This window comes from Schistosoma mansoni, chromosome 1 (assembly GCF_000237925.1).
Source record: "Schistosoma mansoni strain Puerto Rico chromosome 1, complete genome".
NCBI classification, from domain to species: domain Eukaryota; kingdom Metazoa; phylum Platyhelminthes; class Trematoda; order Strigeidida; family Schistosomatidae; genus Schistosoma; species Schistosoma mansoni.
In genome coordinates this window covers 57402737-57424923 of record NC_031495.1, presented here as the reverse complement: position 1 = coordinate 57424923, position 22187 = coordinate 57402737, and the positions used below count along the sequence as shown (strand labels likewise).

General features: G+C 32.3%; 1 protein-coding gene across 1 annotated transcript in view; it reads right to left on the bottom strand.

The window, feature by feature from the left end:
* Nucleotides 1–1092: 1092 nt before the first annotated feature.
* The window catches only part of Smp_157500 (calpain (C02 family)), a 102596-nt gene continuing 81501 nt past the window's right edge, over nucleotides 1093–22187 (bottom strand). Inside the window, exons 29-38 of the mRNA XM_018794975.1 lie at nucleotides 21211–21368; nucleotides 16847–17055; nucleotides 15474–15513; nucleotides 13893–13931; nucleotides 11388–11496; nucleotides 10301–10362; nucleotides 7088–7156; nucleotides 5622–5700; nucleotides 3772–3950; nucleotides 1093–1369 (exon numbers count right to left, since the gene is read on the bottom strand). Coding sequence (XP_018649334.1) covers nucleotides 1343–1369; nucleotides 3772–3950; nucleotides 5622–5700; nucleotides 7088–7156; nucleotides 10301–10362; nucleotides 11388–11496; nucleotides 13893–13931; nucleotides 15474–15513; nucleotides 16847–17055; nucleotides 21211–21368 — 971 coding nt within the window. The 3' untranslated portion in view covers nucleotides 1093–1342. The remainder of the gene's footprint in view (nucleotides 1370–3771; nucleotides 3951–5621; nucleotides 5701–7087; nucleotides 7157–10300; nucleotides 10363–11387; nucleotides 11497–13892; nucleotides 13932–15473; nucleotides 15514–16846; nucleotides 17056–21210; nucleotides 21369–22187) is intronic.

Below are 22187 nucleotides of genomic sequence, written 5' to 3'. Positions count from 1 at the left end.
AATTTATAATTGACTGGAGTAAAGGCTATCATTTATAGGAGGATAAAAGGGTCAGGAGATGTAATAGGTTATCAGCTACGGTTCGAAACGGTGAAAGTGACGACAATTCGCTATTGTTGGTATTCTGGTAAAGAAAAATTATAGATTTTCGAAACTATTACAAACAAAAATTTGTTCTTGTTTTATTCAACATGTGCATTTGACAGTCTTAATTAACACTTGTCGTTTTATTTTTGATCACGCCTATATTGCAATTCAACATGGTTTCTTTTCGTTACATGTCTAGTTCATAATGTAGTTGTTCATTAAGCTTCTATTTAGTTGTTGTCTTTAATAAAAGATTGTAATCAACAATTTTAGGAGTTTATTGGTCAAATTATACTTTGAATGCTGAAAAATGTAAAGTTAGTCTTTATTACATAATTTTGAAATGATCTTCAATTCATTCAACTAGATTTATGAATAACGCTTTCTTTCAAAGTTCTTTTTCCTAGTCACTTACTATAGGCGTATATCGTTTTTATCGTAAAATGTGGTACACGAAGGTCAAGCTTTTCTGAAGCTTTCACAGAAATGGTTCCATTTTTAGGCTTTTCAATGACGACATAGGTATATATTGGGCAACATATTTCCTTAAAAATCTTGATTACCGTCATTAAAAACCTTAGGATCAGATGAGAGCAACAAGTTTGAGGGAGATTAAGCCTTTGGCTGATTGGACCAATGCTATTCTGAAAGATAAGCATACTTTACAGGGTTATGTATTACTTATGATATAATCGTTCGCAGATCGAATTGCGACACTGTTTCCTGAAGTTTTAATAAAATGCTGTAAAGTGTGAAGTCTTTCAGCTTGTAAAGAAACTATCCAGATATCTACTGATAATAATGGATTATGGACTCACAGTATTGAGATGTGAGTGTTGATGAAAATATAGATCATCTAATTTTAACTCAATGGTCTGTGTTCATTATCCTTATATCAAGACTTGAAGGCCTTATATCCGGTTCCTTGCAAAGGTACGAGTAAGTGGAGTTTCAGCAATGTACAATATGGTCCTCCAACCCATTCCAAACAATAAATTCACATAATTACTTGGGACTAGTATAAAATATCATATTGGTAATAATATTTATAAAGACTGAATTATCATGAAATATTATTACTGTTATATCAAAAGTTCCGTTGTTCAAACAAAAAAGTACAATATACTTCTTTGTTTAAATATTTGTAGATTTCTAAATTGAAAAAATAAATCAACATATGATTGTAACAAGAAAAGATAGTGTGAAGTAAATTGTCAGTGGGTTCATCCAATTCAATAACTGTTTCTTGATAGAATCAGATATAAACTGAAAATCGTAGATACTAAAAATCGGTAAACAAAAAAGAAATAGAATAATAGTTGTTTGAACTTCATTAGTTATTCTTAGTAAAGTAAACAGACGTATGCAGACTAAACTAAACAAATATATAATATACTTATTGACTTAAGTATTATGTTACGAGTAGTATCTTTTATATGATGAGAATTTATTAAATTTGGTTATTTAGAAAATATAGATGACTTTGTAAGTTATATTGTAAAAAACAATTTTACGTTTCAAACTTTTGCTTAAGTTATATTCTGTCAATCAAGAATAGTAATGGTTCTGATAAGTTAAATGATTTAAAATACCGAGTTTAACGACATTTATTAGGGTAGCATCCCTGGGAATTCTAAGAAGAAAACGTCTGCTTTCACTCTGATAATCAAATCGTAGTGATTTGGTAGAGGAAGATTATTGTTAAATTGATAAAAAAATTCATAGCTTAGGTGGTCTTTTTTGGTAGGATTAGTAAATAGCTAATCTCCCAAGGTCGTTCTGGACAATATTATTAGTACTTAATTCTAGATTAGGTAAAATCTGAGAGTGGTACAGGTTTATCAGAAAAATGACAGTTAATTCGATCTACAATTACTAGAGGTATCTGTTATATCCTAGTGAAGACATAATCGCCGCTATCTTCCAGGACCTATTAACGGACGATTATTCTATATAAATATCCTTATTGTATAACTATTCAGTAATTAGGTTGTATATATCCATATTCATCTTATTACAAGCTTCATTTTGATATATGGATTATTATTATACGAATTACTTTTCCCAAATTATGTTCAGTTGATTAATTACCGTCTCCCACGTTCACAGCCACATTTGACTTGATCCTGTACAAATATTATTTTCTATTTTATGGTGTGATGTGGTCTGTCTGTCTAGTATATAAACCGAGTATGCTTGGAATAAATGATTTTTATAGCATAAGCTGTTATTGGTGTTCTGGACTCAATTGAAAGGGCTAGGCGGACAAAGGTCAATAAAGACGCTAGACTGTTCATACTGGTCGAACGTCATTGATTTGTCACAGTGTTAAAATTCGACAAGTCGTATTCCGATTGGTGGATAGCTCACGTGATAAAAAGCCGGGCATACGATCATAACAAATTGGCATACGGCCTTTTTCTTATAAAATTCATAACAATATCGAAAAATGTCAAATATACTAATTTCTAAAAAAACGTCAAGGTGCTTGTGACGAAATGAAGAGATAATTTCTACTTGACCTAGGCGCGGATTATATTATCAAGAGGGACAATGGAAGGTTCTTAACTAGAACGTGCTGAATAAAGAAGCTAACAATGTTGAAAGATATTATTTTTTGTAATTTATTATCAAATTAATTTAGGCACTTCATCATATATTAAATAAATTTAATCTATCACTTTGTTTTCAAACTGATTGGATGATTTTAGGGACTTCATATCATTAGAACTGTGAAGTTTTGTAGCATAATAACCAACAAAGATTTAACATTAATTGAATAGTTTTCAAAAGCAAAGACATCGTTTGTACCCAAATCATCCTAGACTTTTACATTTTGTAGTAGCTTAAACACTTAAATGATCAATATCCGAATACCAACTGATAAAATTTAAATCTAATTATTTGTATGTAAACTTTTTAACATGAAATCCTGAAGGGAAAAGGAAAAAAAAGTATGACCAAGAAACACATTGCTGTGGGAAGTGGGAGCAGACATCAAAATAATGGGTAGCATCTAAAAACAACTGGAAAGGATTGTCAAGGACTGAGTTAGATGGAGAATCCTGGTGGGAGGCCTATGCTCCTCCATGAGAGGTAACAGGCGTAAGTAAGTAAGTCTTAGTAATATGTATAGATCACCAGTTCACTTAAATACTTCTGATTATCAGCTTGGTTTTGTCGAATCGTAGTCAAATCATGTAAAACCTTATTGCTGTGGATATCCTTGGAACCATTCTCATACATCAAGGATCGAACGACCGGACAACCGTAATCATTCTAATTCCTCAACGGCGTATAATTTCCAGAAGCCAGAGAAAACTAGTCAAAATTTTATTTCAGAGCAAAGCCCATATTGTACGACCAGTATACATAAAAAACGAAAAAAATTGGTGTGTGAATGTAGTTTCATAAGCAGATATACATGTGCTCGTAAATGCGATATCGAATCTCCCAGCATTTAAAAAATTTAAGCGCATGATATATAAGTGAATAGACTGCTACATGCATCTCAGTCTTACTTAGTCATTAAGACAAGCATTATATATATAATAAAGGCAAAATATTATGGACTAAAATAACATTGTCAGCCTGGCAAATAGGTTAAATTACAAACTTAACTCATTTGAATAATTACAATCCTGTGTATGTGAAAAAAAATAAAAAAATAATTCGGAGACTTACGTCTTCAGCACTGAAAAGTGATGTGCCTTCAATATTTTTCGGATGTGCTTCAATTGTTTCAAAGGCAGTTTTAAGTCGTACCATGCACAACATAAAATCTTCAAAACTTATTTTATCTGTGCCAGGATCTTGATATCGATTTATAATAGCATTGATTAATCGATTACTCACATGATAACCTAAGAAAGTAGTGGAATTCAAGAAAGTGTCTCACAATTTGGTATTTGTTTTAAATAATCAAATAGAATTTGATTGTATGAAGAAAAAAAAGTAAAAATAAATTAAAATTAATGATTAAAATGAAACTAGATAGATAAACAGCGGTATTTAAGAATGAAATAAATTTTTACCGACTAGGAAATGCAGTTTATTAATAATAATTAATCTTATATAGTCACTTGATGTTGTATACTTATATCTTCCCATTGTTATTTAGGACTGCAATTGATCAGTCTATTGTTAGCATATGTGCATCCTGTGCGAGCTACCTCGATATTGCATGACGTCACAAGCTTTATAAGTAAAGAAGGATGCACATATGCCAACAAGAGGCTGATTAATTGCAGTCCTAAATAACAATGGGAAGATACAAGTATACAACACCAAGTGAATACAACTTCACCCCATTGCACAAGCAAATGACTATCAGGACTCAGTAGCTGAGTGGATAACGCAAAAGGTACTGGGTTCGAGTCACAGAGTGAATATCAACTTTGAGATGCAGGTACATCCAGCTGACAAGTCCCAGATAGGACGAAACACGCGTCAAACTGGATTCCACTGCTAGCCACTATCCATCTTTAATATTATATAGGTTTTCATAAATTGTAAACTATGATAATTGTCATAGCTTCGTAGCATAGATTATATTGTTATTGAAAAATTCTTTATTGATTTCCGTAATGTAAATTGAAATGTTATAATGTTCCATTAAATGTGTTTGAATTCATTTGGGTCTAGTTAGATTTAATGTAACATGTGATAGATATGATATACTTCGTATTTATTTGCATAAATGCGCGAGACTGATAGATCTTGGGTTCGAACCTCGCGAGGCGGGATCGTGGATGCGCACTCCTGAGGAGTCCCACAATAGGACGAAACGGCTGTCCAGTGCTTCCAGGTTTTTCATGGTGGTCTAACTTCAATTGACTCATGATTTCAACTGTATAAAATTACTACAATCTCCACAAAACTCCCTTCTGATAAATAAATGTATTAAAAATTTAGTTTGAAGATTGGTCTGATCATGAGTTAAAGTCATTTTAAAGTACAGTTGTAAACGAACAACTTCGAAGTAGTTTTCGATTGAAGTTAAATTTAACCTCTTTAAATATTATTTATTGTATGGAACAATATTGTTGTTTTAACAAACTGCCTTGATTGTTTATATTATCTTAATTAATTTAGGAACGTACTGTAGTATTAACAGATAGAATAATCTCTCACTTTCCAATTAATTGATTGCAAATATTTCGATGGATTAATGAGAAGACTGAGTTGATTTGAGTAACTCTGTCTCTTCATTACACTATCGAAATTTATAAAAGGGACTAATTACTTTAGATTACATATATTACAAACGTTAAATTTATTCATTCATGAAACGTTATGAAGATAAAATGTTTTAATTGTGGTCAAAGAAACATCTTAAAATGTTTTAGTGAAAAACACTTTTTTGTCAACGTTGGATTGCGGTGAACAGTGGAATCAAGGGGGTTGTTTCTGTCTTATTTGGTTTCTATCAGCTTAGGAAACACATACTCCGAAAAAATACTAATCACTTGCCGTTTTTATTATCAACATCGAGAGGACACAAAAGAAAGAAAGAAATGATGACATAAGCATACCTGCATCATTCAGTGCTTCACGAAATTCATATGCACTGAAATAACCACTTTGATCAACATCATGTTTTATAAATATATGCTGGAAGTGTTAAAAACAAGGAGAAATGAAAACAATAGTCACTTTTGGAAATTATTCCGGTTATAAACATTTTAGAGATATATGAAGTCACTGATGATTGATCTACAGCCAAATAAAGAATGAAAGTACAATCAGTTCTTTTATGCGTGTTCCAGTTACCAATGTAAAATACTACACTTCTAGTAAAGTGTCTTGATGAACTAATGCTCTGATATCTTATAAAGATAATCACTAAGAATAAGGGTATGGGGTAGTCAAATTGTCTATCGAAAGATTGGGTTGATGCTGCTGTCATTCCATATGGTAAAAAAACAATGAGAGGTAGAATGGGACTTAAGTAGTCGTTTTATAAAGTTGCACTTTCGAATGAATAATTTTCCTTGTTCATCATTAGCGAAATTGAAGGTCACGTCACCAATATATGAAAGGCAAAACTGAGTTTACGAAATAAAATGTCCGGACTGTAATACTGTTTTTGTGAGAGGGATATAGAGATAGTTGAAGGGATAGAAATTTTTTAAAGCAAGCTTAAAAGTTCTCTACAGATCTCAGGGAGCTGGAAAGTAACTAATTTTTAACACTGAAATCAATAGAAGTTGAATAAAAATTCGACTTTTAAGGAACCAAAATTCTTTAGAAATATTTTGTCCCTAATAGAGGAAGCGTGATTGTGAAAGCCCTGTATAAATGAGTGAGCTGGAGTAATATGAATGGACAAAGTGAATAAGTGGATTAAAAGATGAAAAAATCAACGTTAGCTACCATACACAATTTTGCCTCAGATGATACCATGAATTTCGTCAACGCTTTACATACAAAACATACCACAGTCTGAACACATTTCACAGTAAAGTGTTGGCAGATTACAACTTGGTCTTTAAAATTCGATCAGCACTAAGAAGGGACTCACTTCTCAGTAACCAGTCAGTTTTAGAAATTTCATAGTAAATGACTCATCTTGTTTGTCTCCAGTCACAAATAACTCCATCCAAATGTTTGCACGAATGTACAAAGATATTACGTTTGAATAATTCAGCTTTATTCGCATAATTAGGATTTTGCGTATAAAAGCAAAGAGGTCACACCATAAAGACTATATTTAGCGTGGTTACACAAGAAAATGAAATTGGTTAAGGCTCATTTCACTGAAGACAATACGAATTCTAGGTTATGAAAAATCCAAAGCTAAGTATGCTAAATGTTGTAAACTGAGTTAGAGTTATTTACTGAAGTTCATTCTTGATAATAACAATAATAATTTGAGCTTAAAAATGTTTTAAGGAAAGAATTTAAGATTGCTCTCATTGTTTACTAAGTTCTTTTTAAAGGTTGAATAAGTATAAGAATTTTATTTTATTATTCTATAAATCATTTACAAATCACTTACTTTCCATCCTTTAGCTTGTATCCAAAGATCCATAAATTCGTTTAATTCAACATGACCTGTTAAGTTATTCTAAATAAATGACCATAAGTTAAGGTATTTTTCAGCGGAAAGATTGTTTAGAAATTATAGGGACACTTGTGGAAAACATTATTAAGGATTTCGAATATAAACACAATATAAGCTTCAATTTGAGCACACCGACGTTAAGTAAATTTTTATTTTCGGGTTGAAATACTGAAGTTCATGTTTACTAAAATGGTTCAGGTGGATTCGATTATTCTGACACAGTTTAAATCAAATAACTTCATTTGATAAACTTTTGTATCACTGTTGATGTGATTTTCATACAATCAACAGTTTACGGAGTTAAATTAAATGAGATTTGTTAGTAAGTCAAGAGTCATAATATTATTTAACTGACTGAGGTTTATGAAGGTTGTTATATATTCACTTATAATATCACGGGATGATCATTAAATGCTACGTTGGATATCACTGATTCATTGAATCTAAAGATATTAGCTTTGATAGACTAAGTTATAAGTAGTATTTATGACACATTTGCGTTTCTGATTTTAGTTATTCCCTGTCCAAAAAATCATATCACCGTTTAAACTCTGAACAACACATATAGGCAAACATTATTGTTTCCAATTAGATTTTCACCAGACTTTAACATAAAGCAGCATATATGAAAATATTAGACCTATCAAAGCAGTCTACGTAAAAAGTAAAAATTGGTAGTTTGATGACAGGTGCATTAGTTGTGATAGGAATAATACAGGTTTGAATCAATGTTTCATAACAGGAATTAGGGCAAAGACTTGGAAAAACAGACATTGAAATAACATCAATTAAAGATCGTTAAATCATATGATATAAAGTGGTTATACAATTAGACAGAGATGAATATATTCAAAAAACTGAGTGGGGAAAGACTAATGAACATATAGAAAATAATTGTGAACAAAATTATCGGTCAAACTTTTTCTAATCAACGAAGAAATAAGAGTGTCTTAAATTCTATCCGAATACAAAGGCTAGAGTTTTTGGTTCAAATCCCTAGAGCTTCCACTAAACTCAGAAGATGAAATCGAATTCCATTAGGAAAGGTTCTAAGTATAAAATAAATTACTCTGAATGCTTTAGTCTTTTCTACAAAACGACCTCTATCAACCATCTGTAATAGAGTTGAGCTGATTATTGATTTTTTTTATACCAGTTGCCAACAATGAAGGTAAGTCCTTTCAAACTCGTAGGCTAGGTTGTCTGTTTTGACACCAGTTAAAGCTTTACACACAGGGGCAGAAGAATTTGTAAACACGCTTGTATGTAGTAAAACTAGGTCATTTACCTTTTAGTTTAAGAAGCGTTGAAAGTTGACAAGAAAATAGTAGACAGAGACTGGATGCATATAAGGTCCTCCTGATTGTCCTAGTTAGTTTATTTAGAAGTATATCAGTAACCATATCTTAGTTGGACTGTAGCCTCGAGGAAGGATTGTATGAATATTTCCAAAAATGAACATGAATATTACTGTATATTAAAGTAAAACCCTAATGAAGTTTTAAATTCACTTATTTTTGTTTGTTTGAATCTTCCCATTGATGTTTAGGACTGCAACTGGTCAGTTTCTTATTGGCATATGTGCAGTCCCAGAGTGAACATCAACTCTGAGATGCAGGTACATCCACCTGACGAGTTCCAAGTAGGATGAAACGCGCGTCCTGGATTCCACTGCTAGCCACTATCCATCTTTGCTTCTAATGAGGTTTTCATTTAAAACAATATTTTTCGTTTATATAGATTGTTCTAATCTACACTAAAGTAGATTGTTAACATTTAAAAGTTGTTTAAAAAGTGACATGTTTTTAATAATAATGATCTTGTTTTAATAATTACATCATTAATGATCTATTACCGATGATTATTATCAAAGGGGATAAATTTTAACATGTAACTATTCATACAGGACTTCCCTGGCAGAGGCTATTTACGCGTGGCCATGTGAGAGCATTTCGAGTGGGAGGGCAGACACTCCCCACTCTCGGCCGTATCAGGGCATTTGGGGGCAGTAGGCATAGTGCTCATACTGAACAAAATGTTACACAACATTATGGTTTAACTGAAATCAGTAGTAATGTAGTGAACAGAACACGACTGGGGACAATCGAATGTATTTAAGCAAAGATTACAGACTATCTCAATAAATTCTGATTACCAAACAATGAACAGTCAGTTTGCAAATTAACAACCAATTGTTTCAATCTTCACTGTTTCTTCTCTTATTCCATTGCTCATGCATTTTCCAGACGTTTGCGTTTCATTTCAGTTCTTTCCTCATCGGTCTTCTGCGAAAATACATTCTATGTCTGACCCACACCATATACTACTTATATGGATATAAGTAGACCACACCACACTCGTCCCCCCTTTTAATAAGCTGTTCTCGCAATCTTTCTGATCGGCGTACCATTGTCTCCTTTGGTGCTGTTCGTGACTCGTGCTCATGATGTTCTTGAAACCATCTCTGTAGTTGACTGGCATTTACACGCTTCTGCTTGTCTTCTCTCCGGATCGTGTAAACTGGGCCGCGTCTCTCCGTGATAATGTACGGTCCCTCCCATTTCGGGATCAGCTTTCCTGACCCTGGTCCTCCTTCAGTGTTAGCTCTCCGTTCTCTACACTTTACCAGGTCCCCCACTCTAAAAGGCTTCCACGCTCTTCTCTGCTGTTCCGCCTTCTTGATGTCTGATATTTGTTTCTTTTTCACGTTCTTTATTGCCTCCGTCCTCTCTTTCCTTAATCTTGTTGCTGTCCACTTCTGCTGCTGTGGCCACGTTTTACTATGCATTGGAAGTCGTGGCTGTCTACCATACATAAGTAGGAAAGGTGATTTCTTGGTTGTTCCTTGGATGGAGGCACCACACCACAGTAACAGTCAGTAAAATTTATTCCGGCACTTCAGATATTTCTTAAAAGTATATTATTTTAAGTTTTTGTTTCGAAAAGCTGTAAACAAATATAAAACACATTCTTAATACTCTTTATCTTACAGACAACTGTCAATAAACAACTACATCATAAAAAGATTTTTATAGAGGTAAATATTTTCTCTAAAATTATCAAACCGATGCCAAGTTTCAATTAATAAAAAATTTAGTCTAATTGATGATTTAAAATGGAATCATAGTAAAACATAATGAAGGATACATCTACAGATGCAACCATACTACGACATAATTCTTTATTAAATCCTTGGAAGTTAGGGATATCTATAAAGAAAAGAATAATAAAGAAATAAAGAAAAAACAGTTATTTATTAAGTGTTAAAATTGTAAATAGTTTGTTTGAAAAGAGATTGTTTGGTTGTGTCGGGGATGTTAGATCCCCAGAACTCACTTGGCAAATGACTTATTATTGTAATTCTATTTAAAAAAAATTGAATTTCCTGTCTTCGCGCCTTCATATTGTATTTCCCACTTAGGAAGATCTTAAGTGTTATTGGTTCGTGGTATCTTTTAGTATGCTTTTTTATAACGCTTCCCAAGGACATTTTTATGCTGTATATAAACGCTTGAGTTGTGTTTGTTGTTGTTCGTGTTCTGGCTGATTATGTTATATATCCCTATTTGAACCTGAGCATCTCTCTAGTTAGCAAGGCTGGGGCTCATCGGAATATTTATCTGATTTAGTAATCGTGTCACTGAGTTTTCATTCCGTTCTCAGTTTCTCAGACTTTTACCAGTACCATCAAGGTAATGAACACACATTACTGACGGGTTTCACCAAACTTACAATCCATATTCAAGTCTTTGACCACACAACATCAATAAACAAGTTTAATAATATGGTTAACGAAAAACAGTAATAGTACTGTAGGTAACAATATGTTGGGTTGTGGATGATTTCTGAAGCTTTAAAATCATCATAAAAAGTGATCGTACTACCCTCATTTTAGGTTATTCATTTGAAACTGTAGCTCAATCTGTTACATATCAATACCTTAATCCAAAATCGAACGATTATATTTCATGTATCCAATCAGTTATGAAGTCATTACGAATGATAGATACCATTTATAATCTACCTTTAAAAGTGAAGTCAACAGTTGAGTAGGTATTCTCTTATAATATTCAGTGATGCCTATGCTATACTATGAAAAACTGAACCATTGTATCATAACATAGTAGCTCAATGTTTTGAAATTCTCTTAAGAGCTAACTATTCTAAATAAGATCTAATGAGAGGGTGAAACATCAATATGTGTTACTGAATAGAAAATACTTTTATACATTACCTTGTAATGTACTATTATTTAAAAGTTCACCCAATTTAACAGCGTTTATAGCATTAGTTTTTGGATCACGGATAGCTAAAAATTTCTGTTCAATTTCTTGATCTTCATCCTATAGTTAATTTGTTCGTTTATAAACAAAGAGAAAATATGAAAGAAATAACAAAATACAATATATGACAATATTATAAATCATGCAATAGGTAAAAAGCCTTTCTATGTATAATAGATAACTATTATTTAACTCATAAAAGGATTGAAAGAACTTTGTTCAAATGTCAATAATGATTGTGAATGAAACTAAAGTACTTAAAATGTGACCTTATCCAAACATTGTGATTGAAATATATATATATCTTATAAACGTCAAATAATTGTTTATCTCAAATATCTCATTCATTGAAGACATTTAAATGAGGTTTAAAAGTTACAAATTAAAATGTCACTTTGTTATGACTTTATAAAGAAGGCCGTATCTAAATCGGCTTTTTATCACGTGAATTATCTGTCAATGAAAATTCGACTTCTCCGATCTTAACACTATGACAAATCAATGACATTTGACCAGTATGAGTAGTCTAGAGTCCTTATTGATCTCTTGTACGCCTAACACTTCCAATTAAGTCCAGAACACCGATAACAACTTATGCTATACGGATCATTTATTTCAAGCATACTTGGTTTATATACCAGACAAACAGAACGCATCACACCATAAAATAGGAAAGAACATTTGTACAAGTTTAAGCCAAAATATGGCTGTGAACGCGGGAAACGGTAATTAATAAACTGAATATAATTTAGGAACAGTAATTCGTATTATAATAACTTATAGGTCAAAATAAAGCTTGTAATAAGATGAATATAGATATACACTCTCTAAGTACTGAATAGTTATACAATAAAGATATATATAGAATAATCGTCCATTAATAGGTCCCAGAAGTTACCCGTACTCATGTCTTCGCTAGGATATAACACAATTGATATACACAGTTATGTGAGTGACTTCAGAGTTATTTTCTAGAGTTCTTAGGACAAGTTTAATTGTATTTTGTAAGTTTTTAAGGAGTTGGATAAATGTTTTTTTAGGTTGGGCTAATAAATGGTGTTTTGTTTTGTTTTATATAGCCACTTATTATATCATCTGCTGAAACCAGATAAATTAAGTTTGAAACAGCTTCTCTGTATACTTGTGTACATCCAGCAAATGTAGAGTATTTTGAAATAAATTAGTAGCGATTTCCAAGATCAATGAATTAATGATGTTTTGTGATCATTTTTTAATGTTTACAAAAAATATCTTTCTCATCATAACCTGTTTCACCATAAGGTTTTGGAGATTGTTGAGTTTTATTGAAATCATGAACCAATCATTGGTGGTCTGACATTGATCAGTTCATGAAGTTAGTGAAAATGAACACACCATACTGATGATTATCGTGTAATCACTGGTGACTAGCTTTGAGAAAGGTTCTAGAATTTTTAGCGATAAGCTGTGACCAATGAAGTTCATTCATGTTGGGTGTGAGGCAGTTACCTACTAAAGACCATGAAAGATGATCGCTCAATATCGTAGATTGATTGAAGTCAAACATTAATACTGACGTATTCTAGAAGCTGTGTTCTCGCGCAGGATAGAAGTTCCTAGGTTCTGTTGCCACGCTCAGTGTAGTGGATATGCACTGCTGTGATGGGCATCCAGTTCTTCCAGATTTTCAGTGGGGGTCTAACATTCGAAGGTTCATGATTTCAATATTTAAATAATTTACTTATTAAGGGTATGAAATAATAATTAGAGTTGGATCGCCAGCCAGTTTTACTGATCTTTCGAGAGGTAATTATTATGAGAGCACATTTTATTGCGTCATACCATTACCATAAATATAAACAAATAACCTATGTAATACCCATAGTACTGTACTATCAGCATAAAATTGAAATTCTTAGTTAAATTTGCTATTATTTGTACTGTTACGATGTACTCCGCTGAGCTGTTCCAAAGTATGATTACCAGTTATTTACTAGTTCTTAAGACTCAAGTGTCTTACAAATGATTTTTACTATTGACAACATCTGTTTGAAATGAGTATCATCTACATTTTTATGTATGAAATGATTACTTTTTTGTCTATGTTGATTGAAAATTAAGAAGCTGTTTACACAATACAGAACTAAAAACAAATAGCTACGCCCAAACGGCTTGAATACGTATTTCTTGAGCATTAAAGAACAGGCGAAGTTTAAATACCTTATCGATTTCTTATTTCACGTAATGGTGAAAGTAACATCGATAGAGTAATCTGAACATGTTCAAAAATGTAAACATCTGTGAACATACAGAGTTATACAACATAGGGAAATTTAAAAACAGAAGATCAGTGAACAGTTGCTAAATCCTAATGTGGAATTCTTCAATAATTTTCAATGTTTCATGATTTTCTATAAATGTGGTCTGAATAAAACGTCGTCAAAATATATCCAATGAAGAGAATAATATTGACTTACTAACAAAGTATCTTCTAATTTCAAAGCTTCAATCACATCCTAGACAAAAAGATAATAAATGGACAGGTATTTTGTGCGTTAGACAACATTACTGTAGATACCCATTTCAAATTGATTAACAGTAATCGAAATCAATTTACATCAGCTAACTTGAAGATATTTCGTAGTTCAATCTCTTATGTATTAATCATTTTACATCTAGAATTACGCTACATTAGTTGTAACTAACATAGATTGGAATGTATAAAAAAGCTATTCTGCATTAGAAATGAATATAAATCATATTCTGTTTGAATGACATTAGATAAATTGAAGTCTTCTATGGCTTGAATCGATATTTTTTGTAGGTGTAGGAATAAACGTGTTAAAAGTACTCAACTAAGAGATTTCGATTCTTAAGAATTAAATAATTTAAAGCAGTCCGTCCCTTTGATAAATTTCGATAGTGTAATAGATTCAAATGACCCGATAAGAGTAGAGAATAAACATCCATCATCCTCTATTGCCAAACACATAAACTAAACAGGCCATAAGATTGATCTTAACTCGGCTTTTGTGGTGTTGTATAAAAGTGTAAAAGGGCGTATACTAAGGTTGATCGAAGCCCTAGCCATACGAAAATTCGAACCTCCTTTTGTGTATTCAAAAACAGTTTGTTCTCACCTTAAACCTACCCTGGTAATATTAGCTTATTATGCAGAGTGATTAGGTTTCAAATTGTCTTCACATTATTATTGTTATTATTATTATTAGTAGTAGTAGTTATAGTAGTATCCTTGTCTACCCTTATCCCCCATTTCTAGTGTAGTTGACCCTTTTATTGTTATATATAAATGTTCCTAACAAGTATATGTGTGATCAGATTATTCGAAATGTATTGCGCTAATATATCACATAGTTCGGATAATCTTCGTCTTCTTATTACACTATCGAAACAAATAATTGCTAAGTTCAGTCGGCTTTAATTCTTCATTCGTACCATTTTACATAAAGGTTAATGAATATGAGCAAACAAAATTTCTATCAAATTCAAAGTGCTATGTTTGAAATTATTGATGAAATATGTACAAGATTTATATCTTCTGAGCGCATGAATATTCGGAAGTCAATCAAGATTTCCATTAGTATTGTGTAATTGAATGAAGATAATCTGAGTATTGAATGGTGGTTTTCGAGTTCATGGAGGAAAGTGTCAATAACGTATACGTAACTAAATTCGTGAAGTCCTTTTAATTTGATCAACCACTTCAAAGGAATTATGCAACATGTAATTTAGTCAAGCGGTTGGTCAAATTCAGAGCAAAGACTAATAGTTTTAAAACCAGCTTAATCTAGCTCCATTGATTTGTTAAATGTACTGCCATTTTTCCTAATGGCACTTGACCAGATATGAAGTAATTTTATCAGTTAGGTTCACCAAAGTCATCAGTTAGTAGAATTGCTCGTTTTAAATTTAATATTTTTGGACTACTACAAAATAAGCTAATAGACCTTAACCAATTCTGTTAATCGTTGTTATATAATGTATGCAAAACAAAATCTTGTAAATATTGTTCATGTTACAACATTTCACTAACTTACATCTGGTAGACCTTGGTTAGTATTGTCTTCATCAAGTTCTCTAGAAAATAAAGCAATGATTAGTGAATAACCAGAGAGTAAACAATGAACTAAGGCTATTTAATAGCTAACAAGATTTCATAACTAAGTAGAAATATTTTGTAGGCAATATGACTAATTAAATGTTTACTCGCTACCTACATTGGGCGTGAATTTTCTGGAAGTCTTAGTAAGAAGCTAGGATCTGTAATACTATCAAACTTGAGATTGGGGTGAGTATCTACTGATGATTTTGACATGAATAACATTAAACCAACATCTGACTAAAACCAAAAACTATAAATCAATAGATTCTGATTCATTGGTCTGAAAGTATCGTAGTTACCACAAAGTCAAAGCTGCTTATTCCATCCTTCTAGAGTTAGAGAATATGCACTGTTGAAAAATTCTAGACAATCATAAAACAATTATGTATTGCTTCATGATTTTTCAGGGAATATTCATTCGACAATAGATAATGGTAAAATTTAGCTATATATTATGTTTGAATCGTAAATTAAACAAGATTCATAATAAAGATGAATACAGTTACAATAAATTTAAACTATCAAGATTATTTTTAGAGGCCACATAAAATGAATTATCTTACAATATGAAACTTATTCATTATAATATTATACAATCTTTAACCAATAAAAGTAAGTTGTTTTGTTACTGTTGTACTTAAGTGAAATGCATTTTTGCATAGTTGAGATCATGAGTCAATTGAGGCTAGACCATCTTGGAAAGCCTGGAAGCACTGGATGACCATTTCGTCCAATTGTGGGACTCCTAAGCAGTGCCCATCCACGATGCCGCCTCGCGAGATTCCAACCCAGGATCTATCAGTCTCGCGCGAGAGCGCTTAACCACTAGACCACTGAGCAGGCCTGCATCCAACGGTGTTAATGTCTAACTTCAATCAATCCACGAAGTTGAGCAACCGTTCACTAATTGTCTTCAGTGAGTTGATATCTCACATCAGACCTGGTTGAACTCCACTGGTCACTGCTTCTCACTAGAACTCCAGGAAATACATCTTGAAGTCAGTCACTAGTGAGCATATGATTATAATCTGAAGGGATTTTTGAGGCGATTTCAGTATTTTTCATGGTTGAAATCATGAGTCCGTTGAAGCTAGACTCATAATAGGACGAAGCAGCCGTCCAGTGCCTCCAGGTTTTCCATGGTTGTCTAGCTTCAAATGACTCATGATTTCAACTATGAAAAATACTGAAATCTCCACAAAAACCTCTTCTGATAATCTACATATTTCTTTGTAATATATTTATTCTAATTTCTATATTGTAAATGAGTTGTAAATGAGAAAAAGAAAGTTATTACTTAATACTTACTGTTCTGTAATAGATGTTTGTGAAAATACACGTAATATAAAATTTACTTCAATATTTGGATCGAATGTACTCGGAATAACAACATATGATCCTGGTGGTACACGAAATTGTGCAGTAACTTCACGTGTATTAATAAATTGTGATTTAGCTATTGGAGATCTAGTTAAAAGTTGTGCACGTGATAATAAAGTGTTTAAATCATCAGGTGCCTTTAGAAAAAAAAAAGAAAAAAAAGTATTACATAACAATTAATTATATAATCAGTTGAATTCAATTGTTTGTTTAATCTATTCTATATTGGATCATATATAGAATGTGTAATGAAGATTAATACATTACTATAAAAATAATGGTAATATATAAATATACTACTATTAATTACTATTTGTTTTAATTCATAAGATGTTTTGTATACATTCTATTCTAGTATATTATGTAAATAAGTCACGTGATAACCTTCTCTTTATTATCATTCAAACATCAGTTTTTTGTATATGGTGAAATGAATGAGAATAATTAATTTTTAATCCTTTGTAGTGAATATAGTTGCGGTTTTCTTTAATTTAAGGAATACTATGGTCTGTGGATTAGAAGTTACTGAGCAACTTGAATTTGTATCTTAGTAAAGTTCTTGTCATAGGGATATATTGCTAATCTATGTTTTGAATTACAAGTTAGATGCAGGTATTTACATAGTGCCGAGGAAAGTAACCTTTAGTTTAAGTATTTTTCTAAAAAGGGATCACTAAGACAATTTAAGTGGATAATGTATGAGATAAAACTGATCTATATATTCTTCTGTTTGTATGATAAACTCATTTCATATATAAACAGATTAGTTTATACACGCATATTCTTGACATTAACAATGTTTTTTGATAATATAACTGTTAAATACACGGTAAATATGGTGTACAGTTGACTTGTCGTAAAATATTTCTAAAATGGATCAATCTATTCTTTGAGTTGATGCTTAATTCTAAATATCACCTTTAGTAGTTAACTTGAATAAAAGCGTCCTATATTAGTAATATAGTGGATAGTGTATGTGTTTTATATATTTTTTGTCATGACTATTCTATTGTTGTGAACAAGAACAAGAGTGGGGATAATCGCATGTGTTTTAGCACCACATTACAAAATATGATTATAATATGAGAACCATATAGTGAATAGTTAATTTGCAAAATAACAATCAATTGTCTCAATTTGACCGTTTCCATCCATAGTCTCCGACTATAATTGTTCATAAATTTTCGTACCAATTGTGTGCCGTTCATCATAATAACATAGTAGCTGGTACTATGTCAAGCTCTCTTAGGTTATTCTACCTTCCGGATAGACTAGTTTGTGTATTCTACTCAAGCCCCATTTTAAATTTATTGATTATTCATTAGTTAACCTTGATTTTCTATATTATCGTATGTGTGTCAACTGCTTGCCCTATCCATTACTTGTCTGTAGCTTATAAATATTGAGGAACGCTTGGTAAAATCGAGTTATCTTACTCTCCTTCTCCTCCACGTGTCTCTTCGTTTCTCTGATTGTCTGTCTGGATCAATGAATGTACGAAATATACGTATTCAAACTCCACTCTCGTATTTGGCTTATTTTATTTCGTTATTTTGTAACTCGAATTAAGTTGATAATTATAACGAGGATTAACAACATGTATACTTCGACAACAATCAGCATATGATTTAAGTGGAGTCAGATATCGGGTCACTAATCAATATTTAGAACTTAGTCAATGGTTAAGAGAAAATTAAACTGACAGTTTGTCGGTAACCAAGTTATTTAATAATAAAGGTGAGATATAACTGACTTAATTCATTTAGTCTTGATTCAGTTGTTGAGATGTATTTTCATATCGTACTGAGAAAATCTTATGGAAACAACATTTATACGTCTTAAAGAATTTCGTAATGTGTTTATATGGATATGGTTTCAAAAGTTCAGCTTCATTTTTTCATGCTCAGTTCAAGTTTGGAGAGAATGAACCATAATATATATGAATACTATTAGACTCGAGATAATCTCTTTTACCTAAATGATCTTATGCATATAATGTCTTTAGATTTATTTCAATTCGGTAGTATCCACCAATTAAATGTTTAATATAATGTTATTAATATCTAACATAATAAGTGTTCTGTATGATAATCAATTTTCAATAAGTTTGGAAAACAAATTACTTCAGATAAGAGAGGAATTATGATCAGGATGGGGACTTGTGGAGATTTTTAATAGTTGAATTCACGAGTTGATCTAAGCTAGCCCACCATTGAAAATCTGAAATCACTGAATGGACGTTTCGTCCTAGCACGGGATCCTTCTGCGGTGCACCTTCACGATCTCGTATGCAGGACTCAAACCTAGGGCTTTCGGGTCTCACGCATGAACGATTAACCTTCAGACTACTGAGTCAGCACGCAGTGGTATTAATGTCTAACCTCGATCACTCCATGATCATTCGCGACCATTCATCCATTGTTTGAGGTAGATACCTATCTTTACCTGACACGGATCGGACTACACTGTTCACCGCTTCTCACTAGAACTCCAGGAAATCATCTTGAAGTCATTCACTAGTGAGCACATGATGATTATGATCAGAATGGGGATTTTCGGAGATTGTAGTGGTTCCAGGTTTTCAATGTTGGTCTAGCTTAGATCGACTCGTGAATTCAGCTAGAAAGGAATTAAATGTTGTGTTTTTTGACCTAACAATTATCACGTGACAAGGTAGTCAATCAGAACACGTTCTATACAATCTTAACACTGCCACAACACTGATTTATTGACCGGTATGAGCAGACCAGCGCCTTGTTGGTCGTTTTTCTGCCCGGCCCTTCCTGTTGAGTACAGAACGTCAATATCACCCTCTACTATAAGAATCATATATTTCAAATATACTTGGTTTATATACAAACAAACCAGACCACATCACAACACAAAATAAAAAATATAACAATTATACAAGATCAAGCCAAAAAGTGGTTGTGATTATGAGTGACTGTAATTAATAAATTGGCTATAACTTAAGAAGAGTAGTCTATAGGTCATAATCAAACTTATGATAAGAGGAATATAAATATACATAATCTAGCTACTCCATGACTAAACACTAAGAATATGTGTATGATATTAGTCCATTGGTAGTTCTCAGAAGTTACCCATAATTTAATCTATGTTAGTATATAACATTAACCTTTTACTACTGAAAACTAATACAGAATAGAACACTTTCCATGAAGTTTTGTTAATAATCTGGTATACGATAACATACTGAAGTGACGATATACACCTAAAGTTCGTAACTTCATCATTTATTTATGTTAAATTTGAGAACTTAGTTACGCAAGATACTCAACATTCACTAGCCTGATACTATCAGCAACAGCGTTTTATGGCAGAGGACAAACCAGCTTCCAGCTCAATAGGAAATTAGGAAAAGACGTTGGAAGTGGATAAGACATACATTAAGGAAATCACCAAACTGCAACACGAGGCAATCCCTAACTTGGAATGGTGAAGGGAAGCGGAAAAGAGAAAGGCCAAAGAACACATTATGCCGGGAAATAGAAGCAGATATGAAAAGGATGAATGTTAACTGGAAAGAACTGGAAAGGACTGCCCAGGACAGGGTTGGATAGAGAATGCTGGTGAGCGGCCTATGCTCCTCGACGAGGGGTAACAGTCATAAGTAAGTAAGTAAGTTTAGGACTTAGAGAAAATAGAAGTTTTGAATTAAATTTAAGTAGTTGCACTACTTAACTCTGACAATTCCAATATATTCCGTTAGGTGCATCTGGAAAAAATGTGAATCCTGCAGTCATTACATTATTAACTGTTAGATTATTGAAATAAATACATATAAGTGTACTCTCTTCTGTAGATTTCTTTTTGAAGAGCAAAATACATATGAATTTATTTTAAATCCTACAATTTGAGATGACATACTAGAGGTTACTGGTTGGCACCTTATTTTTCTTACAAATAAAATAAGTTGAAACCAGTGTTTATCAGAATATTTTGCTTATTCCAACGAAAATCCTCCAATGTTTATTAACCATAGGGTGTGAAGTCATGCACAGAACAGCCTAACGTCCAGTTAGACTTATTAAGTGGCTTAAACATAGACCCTGACTGAGACATCTGATGATTTCATTCTCAGTTAAGTAATTATAACAAGAAAACTAATGTTCTACATTAGTTTGTTTCGAGTTTCAAAGAATTGAATTACCCCGTCAGTTTCAATTTATCTTTTGTACAAATTTCCTCCCGTCTATGAACATGACCTATAACATAAAGAATTTTTAAGGTTAACAGTAGATTTAATTTGAATTCATCAGATAACTTACATTATAAACCATAAAACCTATAGGTTGAAAATCTGCTCCGACTTTCTTCCTGATATCTGTTTGCATTAAACCAATGAGTACTGAACACTTATTATCATCGTCATCAGGATCTGGATCTTCAACTGTGATGCGAAATTGTGGATTCGTCCAATAGGTAGCTTTTAAATAAGGGGAAAAATCAATTCAACATAGTTATATTATTTGTGTTTAAATTTGTTAAAAGTGAGTTTTATTACAGCTTTCAAGAATAATCCAATATTACTGTTGTTGATAATTCCATGTTATTTGTTTATAAATGGCATCGAAATTAATAATAATGATTGTTATTAATATATGAACTCATCGGGTGGATGGTAACTACTATTGTTTGATGAACACTTAAAAAAGTAATTGAACTCCTAAATATAAATAAATATTTATTATGAGAAGGGGTTTTGTGGAGATTTAGTATTTTCATAGTTGAAAGCATCAGTCAATTGAAGCTAGACCACCATGGAAAACCTGTAGGCACTGGACGGCCGTTTCGTCTTATTATAGGACTCCTCAGCAGTGCGCATCCCTTCTGATAAAGAATATAATCATATGCTCACTAGTGACTGACTTCGGGAAGTACATCCAGGAATTCTAGTGAGAAGCAGTGACTAGTGGAGTTCAAAACCACGTCTGTTGTGAGATAGGAACTCACTGAAGACAATTGGTGAGTGGTTGCTCAACCGCGTATCAGCTGAACTCAATAAATATCTGACATAGAATCTATATTAAGTGCTACATCAGTGTTCGCCTCTATAAACATTATATTTGAAAAGTAACCAGGAATCACTCAATATTCAAATAATATTATCTACCTCAACATCATTCTTTCTTATTTGTGTTTGTGTATACTCAGGGATGTCATATGAAGATTTTGGTACTTGTTTTTTCCCGAATTGAAGTAATGTCATTTAAGTCTTGAAAGTTTAGAGTATAATCAAAAATTT